At 48.0% G+C, this 26,704-nt stretch overlaps 1 protein-coding gene across 1 annotated transcript in view; it reads left to right on the forward strand.

Moving 5' to 3' along the window:
* LOC135561734 (carboxypeptidase Z-like) overlaps positions 1-26,704 on the forward strand; it is a 59,115-nt gene that overhangs the window by 17,084 nt on the left and 15,327 nt on the right. The window contains exons 3-15 of the mRNA XM_065003479.1: positions 3,946-4,000; positions 4,353-4,536; positions 5,401-5,548; positions 6,073-6,214; positions 6,309-6,382; positions 6,767-7,011; positions 8,071-8,232; positions 10,763-10,921; positions 14,060-14,127; positions 14,204-14,271; positions 15,612-15,751; positions 17,598-17,697; positions 20,745-20,890. Of these exons, the coding sequence (XP_064859551.1) occupies positions 3,946-4,000; positions 4,353-4,536; positions 5,401-5,548; positions 6,073-6,214; positions 6,309-6,382; positions 6,767-7,011; positions 8,071-8,232; positions 10,763-10,921; positions 14,060-14,127; positions 14,204-14,271; positions 15,612-15,751; positions 17,598-17,697; positions 20,745-20,890 (1,691 nt within the window). The remainder of the gene's footprint in view (positions 1-3,945; positions 4,001-4,352; positions 4,537-5,400; positions 5,549-6,072; positions 6,215-6,308; positions 6,383-6,766; positions 7,012-8,070; positions 8,233-10,762; positions 10,922-14,059; positions 14,128-14,203; positions 14,272-15,611; positions 15,752-17,597; positions 17,698-20,744; positions 20,891-26,704) is intronic.

Below are 26,704 nucleotides of genomic sequence, written 5' to 3' on the forward strand. Positions count from 1 at the left end.
TGAGACTGGACAGAGGAACTCTAGCCTAGAAGGCCAGCATCCCGGAGTCACCTCTTCACTGTTGACGTTGAGACTGGACAGAGGAACTCTGCCTAGAAGGCCAGCATCCCGGAGTCACCTCTTCACTGTTGACGTTGAGACTGGACAGAGGAACTCTGCCTAGAAGGACAGCATCCCCGAGTCGCCTCTTCACTGTTGACGTTGAGACTGGACAGAGGAACTCTGCCTAGAAGGCCAGCATCCCGGAGTCTCCTCTTCACTGTTGACGTTGAGACTGGACAGAGGAACTCTGCCTAGAAGGCCAGCATCCCGGAGTCGCCTCTTCACTGTTGACGTTGAGACTGGACAGAGGAACTCTGCCTAGAAGGCCAGCATCTCGGAGTCGCCTCTTCACTGTTGACATTGAGACTGGACAGAGGAACTCTAACCTAGAAGGCCAGCATCCCAGAGTCACCTCTTCACTGTTGACGTTGAGACTGGACAGAGGAACTCTAACCTAGAAGGCCAGCATCCCGGAGTCACCTCTTCACTGTTGACGTTGAGACTGGACAGAGGAACTCTGCCTAGAAGGCCAGCGTCCAGGAGTCTCCTCTTCACTGTTGACGTTGAGACTGGACAGAGGAACTCTGCCTAGAAGGCCAGCATCCTGGAGTCTCCTCTTCACTGTTGACGTTGAGACTGGACAGAGGAACTCTGCCTAGAAGGCCAGCATCCTGGAGTCTCCTCTTCACTGTTGATGTTGACGTTGAGACTGGACAGAGGAACTCTGCCTAGAAGGCCAGCATCTCGGAGTTGCCTCTTCACTGTTGACGTTGAGACTGGACAGAGGAACTCTGCCTAGAAGGACAGCATCCCCGAGTCGCCTCATTGACGTTGAGACTGGACAGAGGAACTCTGCCTAGAAGGACAGCATCCCCGAGTCGCCTCTTCACTGTTGACGTTGAGACTGGACAGAGGAACTCTAACCTAGAAGGCCAGCATCCCGGAGTCGCCTCTTCACTGTTGACATTGAGACTGGACAGAGGAACTCTAACCTAGAAGGCCAGCATCCCGGAGTCTCCTCTTCACTGTTGACGTTGAAACGGGTGTTTTGCGTGTACCATTTAATGAAGCTGACAGTTGAGGACCTGTGAGGTGTCTGTTTCCTAAACTAGACACTCTAATGTACTTGTCCTCTTGCTCAGTTGTGCACCGGGGCCTCCCACACTCCTCTTTCTATTCTGGTTAGAGACAGTTTGCTCTGTTCTGTGAAGGGAGTAGTACACAGCGTTGTACGAGATCTTCAGTTTCTTGGTAATTTCACGCATTGAATAGCCTTCATTTCTCAGAACAAGAATAGACCGACAAGTTTCAGAGGAAAGTTCTTGGTTTCTGGCCGTTTTGAGCCTGTAATCGAACCCACTAATGCTCCAGATTTTTATTTAACCTTTATTTTACTAGGCAAGTCAGTTAAGAACAAATTCTTATTTTCAATGATGGCCTAGGAACAATGGGTTAACTGCCTGTTCAGGGGCAGAACGACAAATTTGTACCTTGTCAGCTCGGGGGTTTGAACTTGCAACCTTCCGGTTACTAGTCCAACGCTCTAACCACTAGGCTACTCAACCGGTCTAAAGAAGGCCAGTTTTATAATAACATCATTTATTTACTATAACATCATTTTATCAACAAAGTAGACAGTAAAGTGTGACCAGGTTCAGTTGCCAAACATTGTCCAACAATGCAGATAGAAATGCCATGACTACAGCCGACATGACTCCTAGTTCGACATGTCAGAGAGGCATGTTTGTTCTACATAACTTATTTCATAACTTATCTGAATGTTCCCGAAATGTTGTCTCCTCCTCTTACCCCTAATCCTCCTCCCTCCTCTCTTCACAGCAGCCGTGTGTTCAGAGATTAACCTGGGTTACTCCTCTTACCCCTAATCCTCCTCCCTCCTCTCTTCACAGCAGCCGTGTGTTCAGAGATTAACCTGGGTTACTCCTCTTACCCCTAATCCTCCTCCCTCCTCTCTTCACAGCAGCCGTGTGTTCAGAGATTAACCTGGGTTACTCCTCTTACCCCTAATCCTCCTCCCCCTCCTCTCTTCACAGCAGCCGTGTGTTCAGAGATTAACCTGGGTTACTCCTCTTACCCTAATCCCCTAATCCTCCTCCCTCCTCTCTTCACAGCAGCCGTGTGTTCAGAGATTAACCTGGGTTACTCCTCTTACCCCTAATCCTCCTCCCTCCTCTCTTCACAGCAGCCGTGTGTTCAGAGATTAACCTGGGTTACTCCTCTTACCCCTAATCCTCCTCCCTCCTCTCTTCACAGCAGCCGTGTGTTCAGAGATTAACCTGGGTTACTCCTCTTACCCCTAATCCTCCTCCCTCTCTCTCTTCACAGCAGCCGTGTGTTCAGAGATTAACCTGGGTTACTCCTCTTACCCCTAATCCTCCTCCCTCCTCTCTTCACAGCAGCCGTGTGTTCAGAGATTAACCTGGGTTACTCCTCTTACCCCTAATCCTCCTCCCTCCTCTCTTCACAGCAGCCGTGTGTTCAGAGATTAACCTGGGTTACTCCTCTTACCCCTAATCCTCCTCCCTCCTCTCTTCACAGCAGCCGTGTGTTCAGAGATTAACCTGGGTTACTCCTCTTACCCCTAATCCTCCTCCCTCCTCTCTTCACAGCAGCCGTGTGTTCAGAGATTAACCTGGGTTACTCCTCTTACCCCTAATCCTCCTCCCTCCTCTCTTCACAGCAGCCGTGTGTTCAGAGATTAACCTGGGTTACTCCTCTTACCCCTAATCCTCCTCCCTCCTCTCTTCACAGCAGCCGTGTGTTCAGAGATTAACCTGGGTTACTCCTCTTACCCCTAATCCTCCTCCCTCCTCTCTTCACAGCAGCCGTGTGTTCAGAGATTAACCTGGGTTACTCCTCTTACCCCTAATCCTCCTCCCTCCTCTCTTCACAGCAGCCGTGTGTTCAGAGATTAACCTGGGTTACTCCTCTTACCCCTAATCCTCCCCTCTCCTCTCTTCACAGCAGCCGTGTGTTCAGAGATTAACCTGGGTTACTCCTCTTCCCTAATCCTCCTCCCTCCTCTCTTCACAGCAGCCGTGTGTTCAGAGATTAACCTGGGTTACTCCTCTTACCCCTAATCCTCCTCCCTCCTCTCTTCACAGCAGCCGTGTGTTCAGAGATTAACCTGGGTTACTCCTCTTACCCCTAATCCTCCTCCCTCCTCTCTTCACAGCAGCCGTGTGTTCAGAGATTAACCTGGGTTACTCCTCTTACCCCTAATCCTCCTCCCTCCTCTCTTCACAGCAGCCGTGTGTTCAGAGATTAACCTGTTACTCCTCTTACCCCTAATCCTCTTACCCCTAATCCTCCTCCCTCCTCTCTTCTTCACAGCAGCCGTGTGTTCAGAGATTAACCTGGGTTACTCCTCTTACCCCTAATCCTCCTCCCTCCTCTCTTCACAGCAGCCGTGTGTTCAGAGATTAACCTGGGTTACTCCTCTTACCCTAATCCTCCTCCCTCCTCTCTTCACAGCAGCCGTGTGTTCAGAGATTAACCTGGGTTACTCCTCTTACCCCTAATCCTCCTCCCCCTCCTCTCTCACAGCAGCCGTGTGTTCTCTTCTTACCCCTAATCCTCCTCCCTCCTCTCTTCACAGCAGCCGTGTGTTCAGAGATTAACCTGGGTTACTCCTCTTACCCCTAATCCTCCTCCCTCCTCTCTTCACAGCAGCCGTGTGTTCAGAGATTAACCTGGGTTACTCCTCTTACCCCTAATCCTCCTCCCTCCTCTCTTCACAGCAGCCGTGTGTTCAGAGATTAACCTGGGTTACTCCTCTTACCCCTAATCCTCCTCCCTCCTCTCTTCACAGCAGCCGTGTGTTCAGAGATTAACCTGGGTTACTCCTCTTACCCCTAATCCTCCTCCCTCCTCTCTTCACAGCAGCCGTGTGTTCAGAGATTAACCTGGGTTACTGCAACGACCTGGACTACTCCAGGTGAGTCTTCAGGTTACCCTCCCTTACTATAGACCAAGTGTGCATCCCAAATGCCACACTATTCCCTATATAGTGCAGTACTTTTGACCAGGGCCTATAGGGGGTTTCCTCCCTTACCCTAGGGTGAAAATATTTCCCACATGGAAATGGAAGAGAATCACTTTGTTTGAGAAAAAAACATTACAATATGTTCTCATCTACTTGACTGATTCACTGACTGATCGACAGACCGATTTACTGACTGACTGACTAATTGATTGATTGATTGACCTACTGACTGACTGTTCAAGAGACTGATCGTCAGATCGACCAATCAACCAATTGATCAATTGCTCATCTCCTCTCTCCCCAGGACCATCTTCCCTAACATCCTAGGTCAGCAGTCTCGTCACGAGGTGGAGTCTGGAGCTGAGTACCTCCTCCTCTCTGTGATCCACGGTCTCCTCAACGGGGAGTGTTCCCCCGACATCCGTCTGCTGGGGTGCTCCGTACTCGCCCCGCGCTGCCAAGACCTACCCAGCCCCGCACCTGTCAAGGTGTGTCCCAGCTAGCACATTTAGTTCCAGCCCCGCACCCGTCAAGGCGTGTCCCAGCTAGCAAATTTAGTTCCAGCCCCACCCTCGTCAAGGCGTGTCCCAGCTAGCACATTTAGTTCCAGCCCCACAACAGTCAAGGTGTGTCCCAGCTAGCACATTTAGTTCCAGCCCCGCCCGTCAAGGCGTGTCCCAGCTAGCACATTTAGTTCCAGCCCCACCCCCGTCAAGGCGTGTCCCAGCTAGCACATTTAGTTCCAGCCCCACAACCGTCAAGGTGTGTCCCAGCTAGCACATTTAGTTCCAGCTCCACAACAGTCAAGGTGTGTTCCAGTCAGCACATTTAGTTCCAGCCCGCCCCGTCAAGGCGTGTCCCAGTTAGCACATTTAGTTCCAGCCCCACAACAGTCAAGGCGTGTCCCAGCCAACACATTTAGTTCCAGCTCCACAACAGTCAAGGCGTGTCCCAGTTAGCACATTTAGTTCCAGCCCCACAACAGTCAAGGTTTGTCCCAGCTAGCACATTTAGTTCCAGCCCCACAATAGTCAACGTGTGTTCCAGCTAGCACATTTAGTTCCAGCCCCACAACAGTCAAGGTGTGTGTGCTGGAGGGGTTGGATACAGGATGGGTGTCCATCTCATATGGATTAATACAGTATTCTTCTTCTCCTCATATTCCCCCTTCTTCTTCCCCCTTCTTCTTCTTCTTCTTCTTCTCCCCCCTTCTTCTTATTCTTCTTCTTCTCCCCCCTTCTTCTTATTCTTCTTCTTCTCCCCCTTCTTCTTATTCTTCTTATTCTTTTTCTCCCCCTTCTCCCCCTTCTTCTTCTTCCCCCTTCTTCTTCTTCCCCCTTCTTCTTCTAAAGTCATGCCGCAGTGCATGTGAGGCGGTGAGGAAGGGGTGTGGCCACGTGTTCGAGGGCATCGACATGGCGTGGCCTTACTTCCTAGACTGTGACCGATTCTTCGCCGGCGAACAGGAAGGCTGTCACGACCCGTTGGCCCCGTTAAGAGGTAGCCCTCCCGGAATTGTACATGTTAAAAATAACTTGTTGAATATACAAAAATTACACAGAGTTTTTACTGTACTGTAACACGAATAGAATTTTTAAAAGCTCTGAGCTGGGTGGGACGTTAGTGTCCCACCTGTCCAACATCCGGTGAAATTGCAGAGAACGAAATTCAAAATACAAATTTGTAATATTAAACATTCATGAAAATACAATTGTCTTACATCGTTTAAAAGCTTAACATCTTGTTTATCCAGCTGCTTTGTCAGATTTCAAAAAGGCGTTACGGCGAAAGCATACTATGCAATTATTATCTGAGGACAGCCGACCCGCGTACAAAAGCATTGGAAACATTTTCCAAACAATCAAAGGCATCACGGAAGTCAGAACTAGTGATAAAATAAATCACTTACCTTTGAAGATCTTCTTCTGTTTGCAATCACACGGGTCCCAGCTACATAACAAATTGAAAACCAATTACGATCAATTCAGCTAACCCCCCTCCTCCTTTCGCCCTCTCCCTCTCAGCCAGACAGGAAGTGGCTTTCTCCAACCTGTCTCCAGACGAACCCTCCACCATCATTCAGTTCACGTACCACTCCAACGCCCAGATGTACAGCGTTCTGAAGAGGACTGCTGCCAAGTGCTCTCACATCTCCCGCACCTACAGGTACTGGCTGTTGTCTGCTGCTGTTTACTTGGACAGGAAATACAACCTCAAGGGGATGAATAAACTACTGATCTCTGTATCTATATATCTACAGTATCGGACGCAGCACGGAGGGGAAAGACCTCCTGGCCATAGAGTTCACAGACAACCCCGGAGGGCATGAACTGTGTGAGTGTGTAACGATTTAAGGTGGAGTGATTTCTGGGGTTTGAACTGCACAGCAATGGGGCAAGTGAGCTAGGGAGCCCATTGGTACAGGGCTAGTTTAGGACCTCCTGTGTCTTAAAGCCTATTGGTACAGGGCTAGTTCAGTATCTCCTGTTTATTAAAGCCTATTGGTACAGGGCTAGTTGAGGACATCCTGTGTTTTAAAGCCTATTGGTACAGGGCTAGTTGAGGACCTACTGTGTCTTAACATCTTCTAAAGTGAACTTTGACACAGGTTTTGTCTTGAGCAATTCCTTTCCTGTGTCTCTCACCCCCTCCCTTCCTCCCCCGTCTCTCCCTCTCCCTCCCCCACCTCCCCCATCTCCCCCACCTCCCCCTCCTCAGTGGAACCGGAGATCAAGCTAGTTGGCAACATGCATGGCAACGAGGTCCTGGGTCGTCAGTTGCTGCTCTACCTGGCCCAGTACCTGTGTTCCGAGTATCTCCTTGGCAACCAGCGTATCCAGACGCTCGTAAACACCACGCGCATCCACATCCTGGCATCCATGAACCCCGACGGTTACGAGCTGGCGGCCGCCGAGGTAGAGGATAGCAACGACCCGGAACAACAACCACACCACGACCAGGAAGTAAATCATAAATAAAAAAACGTCGAAGCCGGGACCAACCAACCGCCGCGTAGAGATAGAAAGAGGCCACGCCTCCTATCTTCTCCATTATATAGAGTCTGTGACAGCATGTGTTGGGGCACTCTCTTTCTAAGCCTTGCCCCTTTTCCAACTGCCTATCATCTACCTGAGCTCTCCTATTGGTTCAGCCCCTCCCACTACCAGAGAGACAGAGTGATAGTGTCATTAACCAATCAACAAGAGCAGTCGGTTAGACTGTTGTCATGGAAACGCAGTGCCATTTTTTTTGTAACTGTTTAAGGTCTAAGAAGTAACACTGCTAGAAATCTCAAAACGTTTTTTTCTTAAAATAACAAATTTAACAAATATATTTTTAATAGATAGAACGTCTAGTCGTTGTTTTTCCCAACAGCTGGCAGTGGGAAGCTCTATTGTCTTTATAATCATCTTTTCAAACAACCGAGTGATTTCTGGGCTATCTTCTTCACACAAACAGCATGTCCTGTCACTACAGACACCCTGGTTCGATATCCAGGCTGTATCACTACCCGGCTGTGATGGGGAATCCCATAGGGCGGCGCACAATTGGCCCAGCGTCGTCCGGGTTCGGACGGTGTAGGCCGTCATTTTAAATAAGAATTTGTTCTTCACTGACTTGCCTAGTAAAATAAAGGTTTTAATTAAATAAAATGTTTACTGGACAGCTTGTTCTCTCCAGACGGATTACATAGTCTGTCCCTAAGTTACTTCCTGTATAGGGAACGATCATGTGACTTGACTGGGAAAATCTCTGGGCCCTCTTCTGGGTCACATGGTCAACAAAACACTCCTGACCTCTTATATTCATCCTATCCAATCACATTCTTCTAACCGACATGACTTCCCATGTCTTCCCATTACCCACAATGCTTCACTCTTCACTCCTCCCCGTAATGCTCCTGCAGGGTCATGGGGTGTTGAACCATGTCTAGGGTCACGACCTTTACCCTCTGTGTGTGTTTCTACATCTGTGTGTTTGTGTAGGGTCACGACCTTTACCCTCTGTGTGTGTTTGTGTAGGGTCACGAGCTCAACGGTTGGACGGTGGGTCGCACCAACGCTCAGAACCTAGACTTGAACCGGAACTTTCCTGACCTCACGTCTATCCTCTACCGGAATCGCAGGATCAAACGGTTCCGCACAGACCACATCCCCATCCCAGACTCTTACTGGTTTGGTAAGGTATGTAATATCAACATCTCGCTACACTGGTGTCTGTAGTGGGATGGCGCCAGTGAGGCCATCGGAGAGGTGTGTACACATGAGTGATGTAACTAGCTTCTCTATAGCAAGTCCCTCAGGTGTAGGTACCTCTTCGATGGTATGGGAACTTAGCCTTCTGTTGATGTGGGAAAGTATAGGACATTCCTACTGTACAGGACATTCCTACTGTTTTGGTAAGATACAGGACATTCCTACTGTACAGGACATTCCTACTGTTTTGGTAAGATACAGGACATTCCTACTGTTTTGGTAAGATACAGGACATTCCTACTGTACAGGACATTCCTACTGTTTTGGTAAGATACAGGACATTCCTACTGTACAGGACATTCCTAGTGTTGTGGTAAGGTACAGGACATCCCTACTGTACAGTACATTCCTAATGTTTTGGTAAGGTACATGACATTCCTACTGTACAGGACATTCCTAGTGTTGTGGTAAGGTACAGGACATTCCTACTCTACAGGACATTCCTACTGTTTTGGTAAGGTACAGGACATTCCTACTGTTTTGGTAAGGTACAGGACATTCCTACTGTTTTTGGTAAGGTACAGGACATTCCTACTGTTTGGTAAGGTACAGGACATTCCTTCTGTTTGGTAAGGTACAGGACATTCCTACTGTTTTGGTAAGATATAGGACATTCCTACTGTTTTGGTAAGGTACAGGACATTCCTACTGTTTTGGTAAGGTACAGGACATTCCTACTGTTTTGGTAAGGTACAGGACATTACTACTGTACAGGACATTCCTACTGTTTTGGTAAGGTACAGGACATTCCTACTGTTTGGTAAGGTACAGGACATTCCTACTGTTTTGGTAAGATATAGGACATTCCTACTGTTTTGGTAAGGTACTTGACATTCCTACTGTTTTGGTAAGGTACAGGACATTCCTACTGTTTTGGTAAGGTACAGGACATTCCTACTGTTTTGGTAAGGTACAGGACATTCCTACTGTTTTGGTAAGGTATAGGACATTCCTACTGTTTTGGTAAGATACAGGACATTCCTACTGTTTTGGTAAGGTACAGGACATTCCTACTGTTTTGGTAAGGTACAGGACATTCCCACTGTTTTGGTAAGGTACGGGACATTCCTACTGTTTTGGTAAGGTACGGGACATTCCTACTGTTTTGGTAAGGTACGGGACATTCCTACTGTTTTGGTAAGGTACAGGACATTCCTACTGTTTTGGTAAGGTACAGGACATTCCCACTGTTTTGGTAAGATACAGGACATTCCTACTGTTTTGGTAAGGTACAGGACATTCCTACTGTTTTGGTAAGGTACAGGACATTCCTACTGTTTTGGTAACACGGGACATTCCCACTGTTTTGGTAAGGTACAGGACATTCCTACTGTTTTGGTAAGGTACGGGACATTCCTACTGTTTTGGTAAGGTACAGGACATTCCTACTGTTTTGGTAAGGTACAGGACATTCCCACTGTTTTGGTAAGATACAGGACATTCCTACTGTTTTGGTAAGGTACAGGACATTCCTACTGTTTTGGTAAGGTACAGGACATTCCTACTGTTTTGGTAAGGTACGGGACATTCCCACTGTTTTGGTAAGGTACAGGACATTCCTACTGTTTTGGTAAGGTACGGGACATTCCTACTGTTTTGGTAAGGTACGGGACATTCCCACTGTTTTGGTAAGATATAGGACATTCCTACTGTTTTGGTAAGGTACGGGACATTCCCACTGTTTTGGTAAGATATAGGACATTCCTACTGTTTTGGTAAGATATAGGACATTCCTACTGTTTTGGTAAGGTACAGGACATTCCTACTGTTTTGGTAAGGTACAGGACATTCCTACTGTTTTGGTAAGATACAGGACATTCCTACTGTTTTGGTAAGGTACGGGACATTCCCACTGTTTTGGTAAGATATAGGACATTCCTACTGTTTTGGTAAGGTACAGGACATTCCTACTGTTTTGGTAAGGTACAGGACATTCCTACTGTTTTGGTAAGATACAGGACATTCCTACTGTTTTGGTAAGGTACAGGACATTCCTACTGTTTGGTAAGGTACAGGACATTCCTACTGTTTTGGTAAGATATAGGACATTCCTACTGTTTTGGTAAGGTACATGACATTCCTACTGTTTTGGTAAGGTACAGGACATTCCTACTGTTTTGGTAAGGTATAGGACATTCCTACTGTTTTGGTAAGGTATAGGACATTCCTACTGTTTTGGTAAGATACAGGACATTCCCACTGTTTTGGTAAGGTTCAGGACATTCCTACTGTTTGGTAAGGTACAGGACATTCCCACTGTTTTGGTAAGGTACAGGACATTCCTACTGTTTTGGTAAGGTACAGGACATTCCTACTGTTTTGGTAAGATATGTTATAGGGGTGTCCAGAGTTTTAGACAAAACCAGTTTTGTAAGGGAAATGTGTAATTATCCTCATCTCCTCTCCTCTCCTCTCCTCTCCTCTCCTCTCCTCTCCTCTCCTCTCCCTCCTCTCTCAGGTAGCGTCAGAGACCTATGCAGTGATGAAGTGGATCAGGTCTGTGCCGTTTGTCCAGTCTGCGAGCCTCCATGGCGGAGAGCTGGTGATCTCTTATCCCTTTGACTTCTCTAGACACCTCCATGAAGAGAGGATGTTCTCCCCTACACCTGATGAACAGGTACCCTGTCCTGTAATACACCTGATGAACAGGTACCCTGTCCTGTCCTACACCTGACCAACAGGTACCCTGTCCTGTAATACACCTGATGAACAGGTAGCCTGTCCTGTAATACACCTGATGAACAGGTAACCTGTCCTGTAATACACCTGATGAACAGGTACCCTGTCCTGTAATACACCTGATGAACAGGTAACCTGTCCTGTAATACACCTGATGAACAGGTACCCTGTCCTGTCCAATACCTGACCAACAGGTACCCTGTCCAGTAATACACCTGATGAACAGGTACCCTGTCCTGTCCAATACCTGACCAACAGGTACCCTGTCCAGTAATACACCTGATGAACAGGTACCCTGTCCTACACCTGATGAACAGGTACCCTGTCCTGTCCTACACCTGATGAACAGGTACCCTGTCCTGTAATACACCTGATGAACAGGTAACCCGTCCTGTCCTCCACCTGACCAACAGGTACCCTGTTCTGTCCTCCACCTGACCAACAGGTGCCCTGTCCTGTCCTACACCTGACCAACAGGTGCCCTGTCCTGTCCTACACCTGACCAACAGGTGCCCTGTCCACCTGTCCTGTTCTGTACACCTCCACCTGACCAACAGGTACCCTGTCCTGTCCTACACCTGACCAACAGGTACCCTGTCCTGTCCTACACCTGACCAACAGGTACCCTGTCCTGTCCTACACCTGACCAACAGGTACCCTGTCCTGTCCTACACCTGACCAACAGGTACCCTGTCCTGTCCTACACCTGACCAACAGGTACCCTGTCCTGTCCTACACCTGACCAACAGGTACCCTGTCCTGTCCTACACCTGACCAACAGGTACCCTGTCCTGTCCTACACCTGACCAACAGGTACCCTGTCCTGTCCTACACCTGACCAACAGGTACCCTGTCCTGTCCTACACCTGACCAACAGGTACCCTGTCCTGTCCTACACCTGACCAACAGGTACCCTGTCCTGTCCTACACCTGAACAAAAGGTACCCTGTCCTGTCCTACACCTGACCAACAGGTACCTGTCCTGTAATACACCTGATGAACAGGCACCTTGTCCTGTAATACACCTGACGAACAGGCACCTTGTCCTGTAATACACCTGACGGATAGGTACCCTGTCCTGTCCTACACCTGACCAACATGTACAATGTCCTGTCCTCCACCAGACCAACATGTACCCTGTCCCGTCCTCCACCTGACCAGCATGTACCCTGTCATGTCCTACACCTGACCAACAGGTTCCCTGTCCTGTCCTCCACCCGATGAACAGGTTCCCTGTCCTGTCCTCCACCCGATGAACAGGTTCCCTGTCCTGTCCTCCACCTGATGAACATGTACCCTGTCCTGTCTTACACCTGATGAACAGGTGCCCTGTCCTGTAATACACCTGATGAACAGGTACCCTGTCCTGTAATACACCTGACCAACAGGTAGCCTGTTCTGTCCTACACCTGACCACCAGGTATCCTGTTCTGTCCTACACCTGACCAACAGGTACCCTGTCCTGTCCTTCACCTGATGAACAGGTGCCCTGTCCTACACCTGACCAACAGGTACCCTATCCTGTCCAACACCTGACCAACAGGTACCTTGTCCTGTCCTCCACCTGATGAAAAGGTACCCTATCCTACACCTGACCAACAGGTAGCCTGTTCTGTCCTACACCTGACCAACAGGTACCCTGTCCTGTCCTCCACCTGACCAACAGGTACCTTGTTCTGTCCTCCACCTGACCAACAGATACCCTGTCCTGTCCTACACCTGATGAACAGGTGTCCTGTCCTACACCTGATGAACAGGTGTCCTGTCCTACACCTGAACAACAGGTACCTTGTCCTGTCCTACACCTGACGAACAGGTACCTTGTCCTGTCCTCCACCTGATGAACAGGTACCCTGTCCTACACCTGATGAACAGGTACCCTGTCCTACACCTGACCAACAGGTAACCTGTCCTACACCTGACGAACAGGTACCTTGTCCTGTCCTCCACCTGATGAACGGGACCCTGTCCTCCACCTGACGAACGGGTACCCTGTCCTACACCTGACAAACAGGTACCCTGTCCTACACCTGACCAACAGGTACCGTGTCCTACACCAGACCAACAGGTACCCTGTGCTGTCCTACACGTGACCAACAGGTACCCTGTCCTACACCTGATGAATATGTACCCTGTCCTGTCCTCAACCTGACCAACAGGTAACCTGTCCTACACCTGACCAACAGGTACCCTGTCCTACACCCGACCAACAGGTACCCTGTCCTGTCCTCCACCTGACCAACAGGTACCCTGTCCTGTCCTCCACCTGACCAACAGGTACCCTGTCCTGTCCTCCACCTGACCAACAGGTACCCTGTCCTGTCCTCCACCTGACCAACAGGTACCCTGTCCTGTCCTCCACCTGACCAACAGGTACCCTGTCCTGTCCTACATCTGACCAACAGGTACCCTGTCCTGTCCTACACCTGATGAACAGGTACCCTGTCCTGTCCTACACCTGATGAACAGGTACCCTGTCCTACACCTGACCAGCAGGTACCTGTCCTACACATGACCAACCTCTACCTGTCCTAAACCTGACCAACAGGTACCCTGTTATACACCGGACCAACATGCACCTGTCCTAAACCTGGCCAACAGGTATCCTGTTCTACACCTGACCAACAGGTACATGTCCTAAACCTGACCAACGGGTACCTGTCCTAAACCTGACCAACATGTACCTGTCCTAAACCTGGCCAACAGGTATCCTGTCCTAAACCTGGCCAACAGGTACCCTGTTCTAAACCTGGCCAACAGGTACCCTGTCCTAAACCTGGCCAACAGGTACCTGTCCTAAACCTGACCAACGGGTACCTGTCCTAAACCTGACCAACAGGTACCCTGTCCTAAACCTGACCAACAGGTACCCTGTCCTAAACCTGACCAACAGGTACCCTGTCCTAAACCTGACCAACAGGTACCCTGTTCTAAACCTGACCAACAGGTACCCTGTCCTAAACCTGGCCAACAGGTACCCTGTTCTACACCTAGTTTATGTCAGTGGTGAAAACCTCTTCTGTTCCCAGGCCAGAAAATGCCATGTTGTAGAGTGTGACTGTGTTCCTCTCTGCAGGCATTTAAGCAGCTGGCCCGGACATACGCAGACTCTCACGCCAGCATGGCCGACAACAACACAGAGAGGTGATTATATTCCTGGCTATTATTATGAATGATTATATTACCCCCTGTTACATGACCTATATATTGTATATTCTAGGTGTGGAGCGTCCTTCATCCGGAGCGGAGGCATCATCAACGGAGCTCTGTGGTACAGCTTCCCAGGGGGTACGGAACCTTCTAGATCTTCTCCTCGTGTCATTCTGTCTCTCCTCCTCGTGTCATTCTGTCTCTCCTCCTCGTGTCATTCTGTCTCTCCTCTCGTCCTCGTGTCATTCTTACTCTCTCTTCCTCTCTTCCTCTCCTTCTCTCTCCTCCTCTCCTTCTCTTTCCTCCTCTTATTTTCCTCTCCTCCTCTTCTTTTCCTCTCCTCCTCTTCTTTTCCTCTCCTCCTCCTCTTCCTCCCTCCTCCTCTTCCTCTTCCTCTTCCTCCTCTCCTTCTCTCTCCTCTCCTTCTCTCCTCCTCTTCTTTTCCTCTCCTCCTCTCCTCTTCTTTTCCTCTCCTCCTCTCCTCCTCTTCTTTTCCTCTCCTCCTCTCCTCCTCTCTTCCTTTCCTCCTCTCCTCCTCTCTTCCTCTCCTCCTCCTCTTCTCTCTCCTCCTCCTCTTCCTCCCTCCTCCTCTTCCTCTTCCTCTTCCTCCTCTCCTTCTCTCTCCTCCTCTCCTTCTCTCCTCCTCTTCTTTTCCTCTCCTCCTCTTCTTTTCCTCTCCTCCTCTCCTCCTCTTCTTTTCCTCTCCTCCTCTCCTCCTCTTCTTTTCCTCTCCTCCTCTCCTTTTCCTCTCCTCCTCTCCTCCTCTCTTCCTCTCCTCCTCTCTTCCTCTCCTCCTCCTCTTCTCTCTCCTCCTCTTCCTCTTCCTCTTCCTCTTCCTCTTCCTCTCCTCCTCTTCCTCTTCCTCCTCCTCTTCTTCTTCCTCCTCCTCTTCTTCCTCCTCCTCTTCTTCCTCCTCCACCTCTTCTCTCTCCTCCTCCTCTTCCTCCTCCTCTCTTTCTCTTCTCTCTCCTCCTCCTCTCTTCCTTTCCTCCTCTCCTCCTCCTCCTCTCTTCCTTTCCTCCTCTCCTCCTCCTCCTCTCTTCCTTTCCTCCTCTCCTCCTCATCTTCTCTCTCCTCCTTCTCTTCCTCCTCCTCTCTTTCTCTTCTCTCTCCTCTTCCTCCTCCTCTCTTCCTTTCCTCCTCTCCTCCTCCTCTTCCTCCTCCTCTCTTTCTCTTCTCTCTCCTTCTCTTCCTCCTCTCTTCCTTTCCTCCTCTCCTCTCTCCTCCTCCTCTCTTCCTTTCCTCCTCTCTTCCTCCTCCTCTCTCCTCCTCCTCTCTTCCTTTCCTCCTCTCCTCCTCTTCTCTCTCTTCCTCTTTTCCACTCCTCCTCTCGTCCTCCTCTCTTCCTCCTCTTTTCTCTCCTCCTCTCCTTAACCTCCCCCTCTTATTCCTGTATCTGTCTGTTAATTCTCAGTACTTGTGTGTCTAGTGTATATATTTACGGTGTGTCCTAACTCTCTATTTCTCCGGTACCGTAGGCATGTCAGACTTTAACTACCTCCACACTAACTGTCTGGAGATTACGGTGGAGCTGGGCTGTGACAAGTTCCCTTCTGAAGAGGAGCTCTACCCAGAGTGGCTCAGGAACAAGGAGGCCCTGCTCAGTTTCATGGAGTCGGTGGGTCTGCCTCTCTATAGCCCAGCGACCAGGCAGCCATTTTGTGCCGAAGTTATACCGTAGAAGGCCTATGTGCTGTCTCATCATTTTCTGACCATGTTTAATGTCCTTATCAGTGGTGGCTGGTGGGCAGAGATATAGGAGGACAGCTGGCTCTTTGTAATGGCTGGAGTGGAATACATGGAGCTGTATATTGAACACATGGAGAACATGTGTTTGATGTGTCTGATACCGTTCCATTCATTCCAATACAGCCATGTTAAAACATCTTAAGGCTCCACCCCCTTTTTTTCCACCAAATGTTCGCCTAAAATGACATACCTAAATCTAACTGCCTGTAGCTCAGGCCCTGAAGCAAGGATATTCATATTCTTGACACCATTTGAAAGGAAACACTTTGAAGATTGTGGAAATGTTAAATTAATGTAGGAGAATATAACACATTAGATCTGGTAAAATATAATACAAAGAAAAAAAACCTGTTCTTTTGTATATATTTTTTACCATCTTTGAAATGCAAGAGAAAGGCCATAATGTATTATTCCAGCCCAGCTGCAATTTAGATGTTGGCCACTAGATGGCATCAGTGTCTGTGCAAAGTTTTAGACTGATCCAATGAACCATTGCATTTCTCTTCAAAATGTTGTATCAAGACTGCCCATAAGTGCCTAACTTGTTTATTAATAACTTTTCATGTTCAAAACTGTAATAGCTATTGTAGATTGGACTTTGTAGTTAGATTAACAAGAATTTAAGCTTCCTGCCAATATCAGATATGTCTATGTCCTGGGAAATGTTCTTATTTAACCACATGCTAAACGCATTAGCCTACATTAGCTCAACCTCATGCTAATCACATTAGCCTACATTAGCTCAACCTCATGCTAATCGCATTAGCCTACATTAGCTCAACCTCATGCTAATCACATTAGCCTACATTAGCTCAACCTCATGCTAATCACATTAGCCTACATTAGCTCAACCGTCCCGTGGACGGGACACCGATCCCGAAGAAGTTTTAAGCTGCCGTCCTACTATATATTTCTCCCGCCCACCAGCCTCCACTGACCTTAGCATTCCCTGCCATTCACTGATAGGTTTGCAAATTCCGGAAACTGGGTTTCCAGGAATCCTGGTTGGGAGAATCCTGGAATCCTGGTTGGGAGAATCCTGGAATCCTGGTTGGGAGAATCCTGGAATGAGGGGGGAATAAGCAGTATATCCAGGAATCCTGGTTGGGAGAATCCTGGAATGAGTGGGGAATAAGCAGTATATCCAGGAATCCTGGTTGGGAGAATCCTGGAATGAGGGGGGAATAAGCAGTATATCCAGGAATCCTGGTTGGGAGAATCCTGGAATGAGGGGGGAATAAGCAGTATATCCAGGAATCCTGGTTGGGAGAATCCTGGAATGAGGGGGGAATAAGCCATATATCCAGGAATCCTGGTTGGGAGAATCCTGGAATCCTGGTTGGGAGAATCCTGGAATCCTGGTTGGAAAAATCCTGGAATGAGTGGGGAATAAGCCGTATATACAGGAATCCTGGTTGGGAGAATCCTGGAATCCTGGTTGGGAGAATCCTGGAATCCTGGTTGGGAGAATCCTGGAATCCTGGTTGGGAGAATCCTGGAATCCTGGTTGGGAGAATCCTGGAATCCTGGTTGGGAGAATCCTAGAATCCTGGTTGGGAGAATCCTGGAATCCTGGTTGGAAAAATCCTGGAATGAGGGGGGAATAAGCAGTATATCCAGGATTCCAGCAACTGAGATTCCTGGAAAACCAGGGAATTTTGTTAAAATAAGCCTGATATTCCCTGATATTCCCTGTCGTTCCTTCTCTTCTCCAGGTCCACAGAGGTATTAAGGGAGTGGTGAAGGATGAAGAGGGCTATGGAATAAAGGGAGCGTCCGTATCTGTCAGGGGAATTCGTAAAGATGTCACCACAGGTAACCACCGTAATAACTGATAGCCATAGTTCCGGATAATGTCTGCAGCCCAGATGGCTGCTTCTGAGCAGGGTCCTCTGTTAGAGCCTTATGGAGGAGAAAGGAGCCAAAATGGCTGCTTCTGAGCAGGGTCCTCTGTTAGAGCTCTATGGAGGGAAAGGAGCCCAAATGGCTGCATCTGAGCAGGGTCCTCTGTTAGAGCTCTATGGAGGAGAAAGGAGCCCAAATGGCTACCTCTGAGCAGGTGGCTACTTCTGAGCAGGGTCCTCTATTAGAGCTCTGTGGAGGAGAAAGGAGCCAAAATAGCTACCTCTGAGCAGGTGGCTACTTCTGAGCAGGGTCCTCTGTTAGAGCTCTATGGAGGGAGAAAGGAGCCAAAATGGCTACCTCTGAGCAGGTGGCTACTTCTGAGCAGGGTCCTCTGTTAGAGCTCTATGGAGGAGAAAGGGCCAAAATGGCTACCTCTGAGCAGGTGGCTACTTCTGAGCAGGGTCCTCTGTTAGAGCTCTATGGAGGAGAAATGAGCCATTTGAGACATAGATCATAACTAGTTTCATTCACAGAGCTTTTACAGACGCTCCCAGCGGTTTACATTGTACGGTGGAAATGTAGAGATGTTGGCAGTATACACGCAAGGAATCGCAACATTCTTTTTGACGTTGTGTCATCACTGGAGAGACGTGACATCAAGACAAATGTTTCCTCATGGTGGTTAGTAACACATGTCAGTGTCTCCCTCCTTCTCTGTCTCCCTCCTTCTCTGTCTCCCTCCTTCTCTGTCTCCCTCCTTCTCTGTCTGCCTCCTTCTCTGTCTGCCTCCTTCCCTGTCTCCCTCCTTCTCTGTCTCCCTCCTTCTCTGTCTCCCTCCTTCTCTGTCTCCCTCCTTCTCTGTCTCCCTCCTTCTCTGTCTCGCTCCCTCCCTGTCTCCCTCCTTCTCTGTCTGCCTCCTTCTCTGTCTGCCTCCTTCCCTGTCTCCCTCCTTCCCTGTCTGCCTCCTTCCCTGTCTGCCTCCTTCCCTGTCTCCCTCCTTCTCTGTCTCCCTCCTTCTCTGTCTCCCTCCTTCTCTGTCTCCCTCCTTCTCTGTCTCCCTCCTTCTCTGTCTCCCTCCTTCTCTGTCTCCCTCCTTCTCTGTCTCGCTCCCTCCCTGTCTCCCTCCTTCTCTGTCTGCCTCCTTCTCTGTCTGCCTCCTTCCCTGTCTCCCTCCTTCTCTGTCTGCCTCCTTCCCTGTCTGCCTCCTTCCCTGTCTGCCTCCTTCCCTGTCTCCCTCCTTCTCTGTCTCCCTCCTTCTCTGTCTCTCCTCCTGTCTCCCTCCTTCTCTGTCTCCCTCCTTCTCTGTCTCCCTCCTTCTCTGTCTCCCTCCTTCCCTGTCTCCCTCCTTCCCTGTCTCCCTCCTTCCCTGTCTCCCTCCTTCCCTGTCTCCCTCCTTCCCTGTCTCCCTCCTTCCCTGTCTCCCTCCTTCCCTGTCTCCCTCCTTCTCTGTCTCCCTCCTTCTCTGTCTCCCTCCTTCCCTGTCTCCCTCCTTCCCTGTCTCCCTCCTTCCCTGTCTCCCTACTTCTCTGTCTCCCTCCTTCCTGTCTCCCTCCTTCTCTGTCTCCCTCCTTCTCTGTCTCCCTCCTTCCCTGTCTCCCTCCTTCCCTGTCTCCCTCCTTCCCTGTCTCCCTCCTTCTCTGTCTCCCTCCTCTGTCTCCCTTCTCTGTCTCCCTCCCCTGTCACCCTCCTTCTCTGTCTCCCTCCTTCCCTGTCACCCTCCTTCTCTGTCTCCCTCCTTCTCTGTCTCCCTCCTTCCCTGTCTCCCTCCTTCCCTGTCTCCCTCCTTCTCTGTCTCCCTCCTTCTCTGTCTCCCTCCTTCTCTGTCTCCCTCCTTCTCTGTCTCCCTCCTTCTCTGTCTCCCTCCTTCTCTGTCTCCCTCCTTCCCTGTCTCCCTCCTTCTCGGTCTCCCTCCTTCTCGGTCTCCCTCCTTCTCGGTCTCCCTCTTCATCCCCCTCTTCATCCCATTCCCCCTCCTATCTCCCTGTCTTTCTCTCTCTCTCTCTCTCAATTCAATTCAAGGGGCTTTATTGGCATGGGAAACGTGTTAACATTGCCAAAGCAAGTGAGGTAGATAATATATAAAAGTGAAATAAACCAATAAAAATGAACAGTAAACATTACACTCACAGAAGTTCCAAAATAATTAAAACATTTCAAATGTCACATTATGTCTGTATACAATGTACGGTAATTTGACATTTGCTCAGTACATTGTTTTCACTGAGGAAATGTATGAGTCTGCTGTTAATGACAATGCAGAGGATTTCCCCAAGGTTGCTGTTGACGCATATTCCACGGTAGTTATTGGGTCAAATTTATCTCACTTTTGTGGATTGGGGTGATCAGCCCTTGTTTTTTTTTTATTTTTTTTATTTAACCTTTATTTAACTAGGCAAGTCAGTTAAGAACAAATTCTTATTTACAATGACGGCCTTAACTGCCTGTTCAGGGGCAGAACCTTGTCAGCTCGGGGATTTGAACATGAAACCTTTCGGTTACTAGTCCAATTTGTAAGTCGCTCTGGATAAGAGCGTCTGCTAAATGACTTAAATGTAAATGTAACCAATAGGCTACCCTGCCGCCCCAGGGTCAAAATACTGTGGAAGATGCCAGAGCTATGGATGATGTTAAAGAGTTTTGTATAGCCAATTGGATTTTGTTGTCTGTATATTTGATCATTTCATTGAGGATACCATCAACACCACAGGCCCTTTTGTCATTTGTACTGTAGTTCATTCAATGTAATTGGAGAATCCAGTGGGTTCTGGCAGTCTATAATAGCTGATTCTAAGATTTGTGTTTGATATCTCTCTCTCCCTCCTTCCCTGTCCCCTCCCTCCATCCCTGTCTCCTTCCCTCCTTCCCTCCCTCCCTCCCTCCCTCCCTGTCTGTCTGTCTCCCGGTCTGTCTGTCTCCCGGTCTGTCTGTCTCCCGGTCTTTCTGTCTCCCTCCCTCCCTGTCTCCCTCCCTCCCTGTCTCCCTCCCTGTCCCCTCCCTGTCTCCCTCTCCCTCTATAGCGGAGGAAGGTGATTACTGGAGGTTAATGAACTCAGGAACACACATCATAACAGCATCAGCTAAAGGTTACTCCAAGGTCAGCAAGAGAATTTACCTGCCTGCTCACATGGAAAAAGCTGGCCGGGTCGACTTCGTGCTCAAAAAGGTACTTGTAAAGTTATTTATATATATATATATACAGTGCCTTGCGAAAGTATTCGGCCCCCTTGAACTTTGCGACCTTTTGCCAAATTTCAGGCTTCAAACATAAAGATATAAAACTGTATTTTTTTGTGAAGAATCAACAACAAGTGGGACACAATCATGAAGTGGAACGACATTTATTGGATATTTCAAACGCAAAGTTCAAGGGGGCCGAATACTTTCGCAAGGCACTGTATATTATTTATTTAGTTATTATATACTTTATCTGTGATCTGTGATGTTTCTGTGCCAGGATCAATGTTTTCAGAAATATGATATTGGTGTCAGGGTCATGATATCTGAGGTGTTGATGTCAGGGTCATGATATCTGAGGTGTCAGGGTCATGATATCTGAGGTGTCAGGGTCATGATATCTGAGGTGTTGGTGTCAGGGTCATGATATCTGAGGTGTTGGTGTCAGGGTCATGATATCTGAGGTGTTGATGTCAGGGTCATGATATCTGAGGTGTTGGTGTCAGGGTCATGATATCTGAGGTGTTGGTGTCAGGGTCATGATATCTGAGGTGTTGATGTCAGGGTCATGATATCTGAGGTGTTGATGTCAGGGTCATGATATCTGAGGTGTTGGTGTCAGGGTCATGATATCTGAGGTGTTGATGTCAGGGTCATGATATCTGAGGTGTTGGTGTCAGGGTCATGATATCTGAGGTGTTGGTGTCAGGGTCATGATATCTGAGTGTTGATGTCAGGGTCATGATATTGATGTCAGGGTCATGATATCTGAGGTGTTGATGTCAGGGTCATGATATCTGAGGTGTTGATGTCAGGGTCATGATATCTGAGGTGTTGATGTCAGGGTCATGATATCTGAGGTGTCAGGGTCATGATATCTGAGGTGTCAGGGTCATGATATCTGAGGTGTTGATGTCAGGGTCATGATATCTGAGGTGTTGATGTCAGGGTCATGATATCTGAGGTGTTGATGTCAGGGTCATGATATCTGAGGTGTTGATGTCAGGGTCATGATATCTGAGGTGTTGATGTCAGGGTCATGATATCTGAGGTGTTGATGTCAGGGTCATGATATCTGAGGTGTTGATGTCAGGGTCATGATATCTGAGGTGTCAGGGTCATGATATCTGAGGTGTCAGGGTCATGATATCTGAGGTGTCAGGGTCATGATATCTGAGGTGTTGATGTCAGGGTCATGATATCTGAGGTGTTGATGTCAGGGTCATGATATCTGAGGTGTTGATGTCAGGGTCATGATATCTGAGGTGTTGATGTCAGGGTCATGATATCTGAGGTGTTGATGTCAGGGTCATGATATCTGAGGTGTTGATGTCAGGGTCATGATATCTGTGTTGATGTCAGGGTCATGATATCTGAGGTGTCAGGGTCATGATATCTGAGGTGTTGGTGTCAGGGTCATGATATCTGAGGTGTTGATGTCAGGGTCATGATATCTGAGGTGTTGATGTCAGGGTCATGATATCTGAGGTGTTGATGTCAGGGTCATGATATCTGAGGTGTTGATGTCAGGGTCATGATATCTGAGGTGTTGATGTCAGGGTCATGATATCTGGTGTTGATGTCAGGGTCATGATATCTGAGGTGTTGATGTCAGGGTCATGATATCTGAGGTGTTGATGTCAGGGTCATGATATCTGAGGTGTGATGGGTCATGATATCTGAGGTGTTGATGTCAGGGTCAGGATATCAGGGTCATGTGTTGATGTCAGGGTCATGATATCTGAGGTGTTGATGTCAGGGTCATGATATCTGAGGTGTGTCAGGGTCATGATATCTGAGGTGTTGATGTCAGGGTCATGATATCTGAGGTGTTGATGTCAGGGTCATGATATCTGAGGTGTGATGTCAGGGTCATGATATCTGGTGTTGGTGTCAGGGTCATGATATCTGAGGTGTTGATGTCAGGGTCATGATATCTGAGGTGTTGATGTCAGGGTCATGATATCTGAGGTGTTGATGTCAGGGTCATGGTATCTGAGGTGTTGATGTCAGGGTCATGATATCTGAGGTGTTGATGTCAGGGTCATGATATCTGAGGTGTTGATGTCAATATCATGATATATGAGGTGTTGATGTCAGGGTCATGATATCTGAGGTGTTGATGTCAGGGTCATGATATCTGAGGTGTTGATGTCAGGGTCATGATATCTGAGGTGTTGATGTCAGGGTCATGATATCTGAGGTGTTGATGTCAGGGTCATGATATCTGAGGTGTTGATGTCAGGGTCATGATATCTGAGGTGTTGATGTCAGGGTCATGATATCTGAGGTGTCAGGGTCATGATATCTGAGGTGTTGATGTCAGGGTCATGATATCTGAGGTGTTGATGTCAGGGTCATGATATCTGAGGTGTTGATGTCAGGGTCATGATATCTGGAGGTGTTGATGTCAGGGTCATGATATCTGAGGTGTTGATGTCAGGGTCATGATATCTGAGGTGTTGATGTCAGGGTCATGATATCTGAGGTGTCAGGGTCATGATATCTGAGGTGTTGATGTCAGGGTCATGATATCTGAGGTGTTGATGTCAGGGTCATGATATCTGAGGTGTTGATGTCAGGGTCATGATATCTGAGGTGTTGATGTCAGGGTCATGATATCTGAGGTGTTGATGTCAGGGTCATGATATCTGAGGTGTTGATGTCAGGGTCATGATATCTGAGGTGTTGATGTCAGGGTCATGATATCTGAGGTGTTGATGTCAGGGTCATGATATCTGAGGTGTTGATGTCAGGGTCATGATATCTGAGGTGTTGATGTCAGGGTCATGATATCTGAGGTGTTGATGTCAGGGTCATGATATCTGAGGTGTTGATGTCAGGGTCATGATATCTGAGGTGTCAGGGTCATGATATCTGAGGTGTTGATGTCAGGGTCATGGTATCTGAGGTGTTGATGTCAGGGTCATGATATCTGAGGTGTTGATGTCAGGGTCATGATATCTGAGGTGTTGATGTCAGGGTCATGATATCTGAGGTGTTGATGTCAGGGTCATGATATCTGAGGTGTTGATGTCAATGTCATGATATCTGAGGTGTTGATGTCAGGGTCATGATATCTGAGGTGTTGATGTCAGGGTCATGATATCTGAGGTGTTGATGTCAGGGTCATGATATCTGAGGTGTTGATGTCAGGGTCATGATATCTGAGGTGTTGATGTCAGGGTCATGATATCTGAGGTGTTGATGTCAGGGTCATGATATCTGAGGTGTTGATGTCAGGGTCATGATATCTGAGGTGTTGTGTCAGGGTCATGATATCTGAGGTGTTGATGTCAGGGTCATGATATCTGAGGTGTTGATGTCAGGGTCATGATATCTGAGGTGTTGATGTCAGGGTCATGATATCTGAGGTGTTGATGTCAGGGTCATGATATCTGAGGTGTTGATGTCAGGGTCATGATATCTGAGGTGTTGATGTCAGGGTCATGATATCTGAGGTGTTGATGTCAGGGTCATGATATCTGAGGTGTTGATGTCAGGGTCATGATATCTGGGGTGTTGATGTCAGGGTCATGATATCTGAGGTGTTGATGTCAGGGTCATGATATCTGAGGTGTTGATGTCAGGGTCATGATATCTGAGGTGTTGATGTCAGGGTCATGATATCTGAGGTGTTGATGTCAGGGTCATGATATCTGAGGTGTTGATGTCAGGGTCATGATATCTGAGGTGTTGATGTCAGGGTCATGATATCTGAGGTGTTGATGTCAGGGTCATGATATCTGAGGTGTTGATGTCAGGGTCATGATATCTGAGTGTTGATGTCAGGGTCATGATATCTGAGGTGTTGATGTCAGGGTCATGATATCTGAGGTGTTGATGTCAGGGTCATGATATCTGAGGTGTTGATGTCAGGGTCATGATATCTGAGGTGTTGATGTCAGGGTCATGATATCTGAGGTGTTGATGTCAGGGTCATGATATCTGAGGTGTTGATGTCAGGGTCATGATATCTGAGGTGTTGATGTCAGGGTCATGATATCTGAGGTGTTGGTGTCAGGGTCATGATATCTGAGGTGTTGATGTCAGGGTCATGATATCTGAGGTGTTGATATCAGGGTCATGATATCTGAGGTGTCAGGGTCATGATATCTGAGGTGTTGATGTCAGGGTCATGATATCTGAGGTGTTGATATCAGGGTCATGATATCTGAGGTGTCAGGGTCATGATATCTGAGGTGTTGGTGTCAGGGTCATGATATCTGAGGTTTTGATGTCAGGGTCATGATATCTGAGGTGTTGATGTCAGGGTCATGATATCTGAGGTGTTGATGTCAGGGTCATGGTATCTGAGGTGTTGATGTCAGGGTCATGATATCTGAGGTGTTGATGTCAGGGTCATGATATCTGAGGTGTTGATGTCAATGTCATGATATCTGAGGTGTTGATGTCAATGTCATGATATCTGAGGTGTTGATGTCAGGGTCATGATATCTGAGGTGTTGATGTCAGGGTCATGATATCTGAGGTGTTGATGTCAGGGTCATGATATCTGAGGTGTTGATGTCAGGGTCATGATATCTGAGGTGTTGATGTCAGGGTCATGATATCTGAGGTGTTTATGTCAGGGTCATGATATCTGAGGTGTCAGGGTCATGATATCTGAGGTGTTGATGTCAGGGTCATGATATCTGAGGTGTTGATGTCAGGGTCATGATATCTGAGGTGTTGATGTCAGGTCATGATATCTGAGGTGTTGATGTCAGGGTCATGATATCGAGGTGTTGATGTCAGGGTCATGATATCTGAGGTGTTGATGTCAGGGTCATGATATCTGAGGTGTCAGGTCATGATATCTGAGGTGTTGATGTCAGGGTCATGATATCTGAGGTGTTGATGTCAGGGTCATGATATCTGGAGGTGTTGTGTCAGGGTCATGATATCTGAGGTGTTGATGTCAGGGTCATGATATCTGAGGTGTTGATGTCAGGGTCATGATATCTGAGGTGTTGATGTCAGGGTCATAATATCTGAGGTGTTGATGTCAGGGTCATGATATCTGAGGTGTCGGGGGTGTCAGGGTCATGATATCTGAGGTGTCAGGGTCATGATATCTGAGGTGGTGTCAGGTCATGATATCTGAGGTGTCAGGTCATGATATCTGTTGTGTCAGGGTCATGATATCTGAGGTGTTGATGTCAGGGTCATGATATCTGAGGTGTTGATGTCAGGGTCATGATATCTGAGGTGTTGATGTCAGGGTCATGATATCTGAGGTGTTGATGTCAGGTCATGATATCTGAGGTGTTGATGTCAGGGTCATGATATCTGAGGTGTTGATGTCAGGGTCATGATATCTGAGGTGTTGATGTCAGGTCATGATATCTGAGGTGTTGATGTCAGGGTCATGATATCTGAGGTGTTGATGTCAGGGTCATGATATCTGAGGTGTTGATGTCAGGGTCATGATATCTGAGGTGTTGATGTCAGGGTCATGATATCTGAGGTGTTGGTGTCAGGGTCATGATATCTGAGGTGTCAGGGTCATGATATCTGAGGTGTCAGGGTCATGATATCTGAGGTGTTGGTGTCAGGGTCATGATATCTGAGGTGTTGATGTCAGGGTCATGATATCTGAGGTGTTGATGTCAGGGTCATGATATCTGAGGTGTTGATGTCAGGGTCATGATATCTGAGGTGTTGATGTCAGGGTCATGGTATCTGAGGTGTTGATGTCAGGGTCATGATATCTGAGGTGTTGATGTCAGGGTCATGATATCTGAGGTGTTGATGTCAGGGTCATGATCTGGAGGTGTTGATGTCAGGGTCATGATATCTG

This window comes from Oncorhynchus nerka, linkage group LG18 (assembly GCF_034236695.1).
Source record: "Oncorhynchus nerka isolate Pitt River linkage group LG18, Oner_Uvic_2.0, whole genome shotgun sequence".
Taxonomy (NCBI): Eukaryota; Metazoa; Chordata; class Actinopteri; order Salmoniformes; family Salmonidae; genus Oncorhynchus; species Oncorhynchus nerka.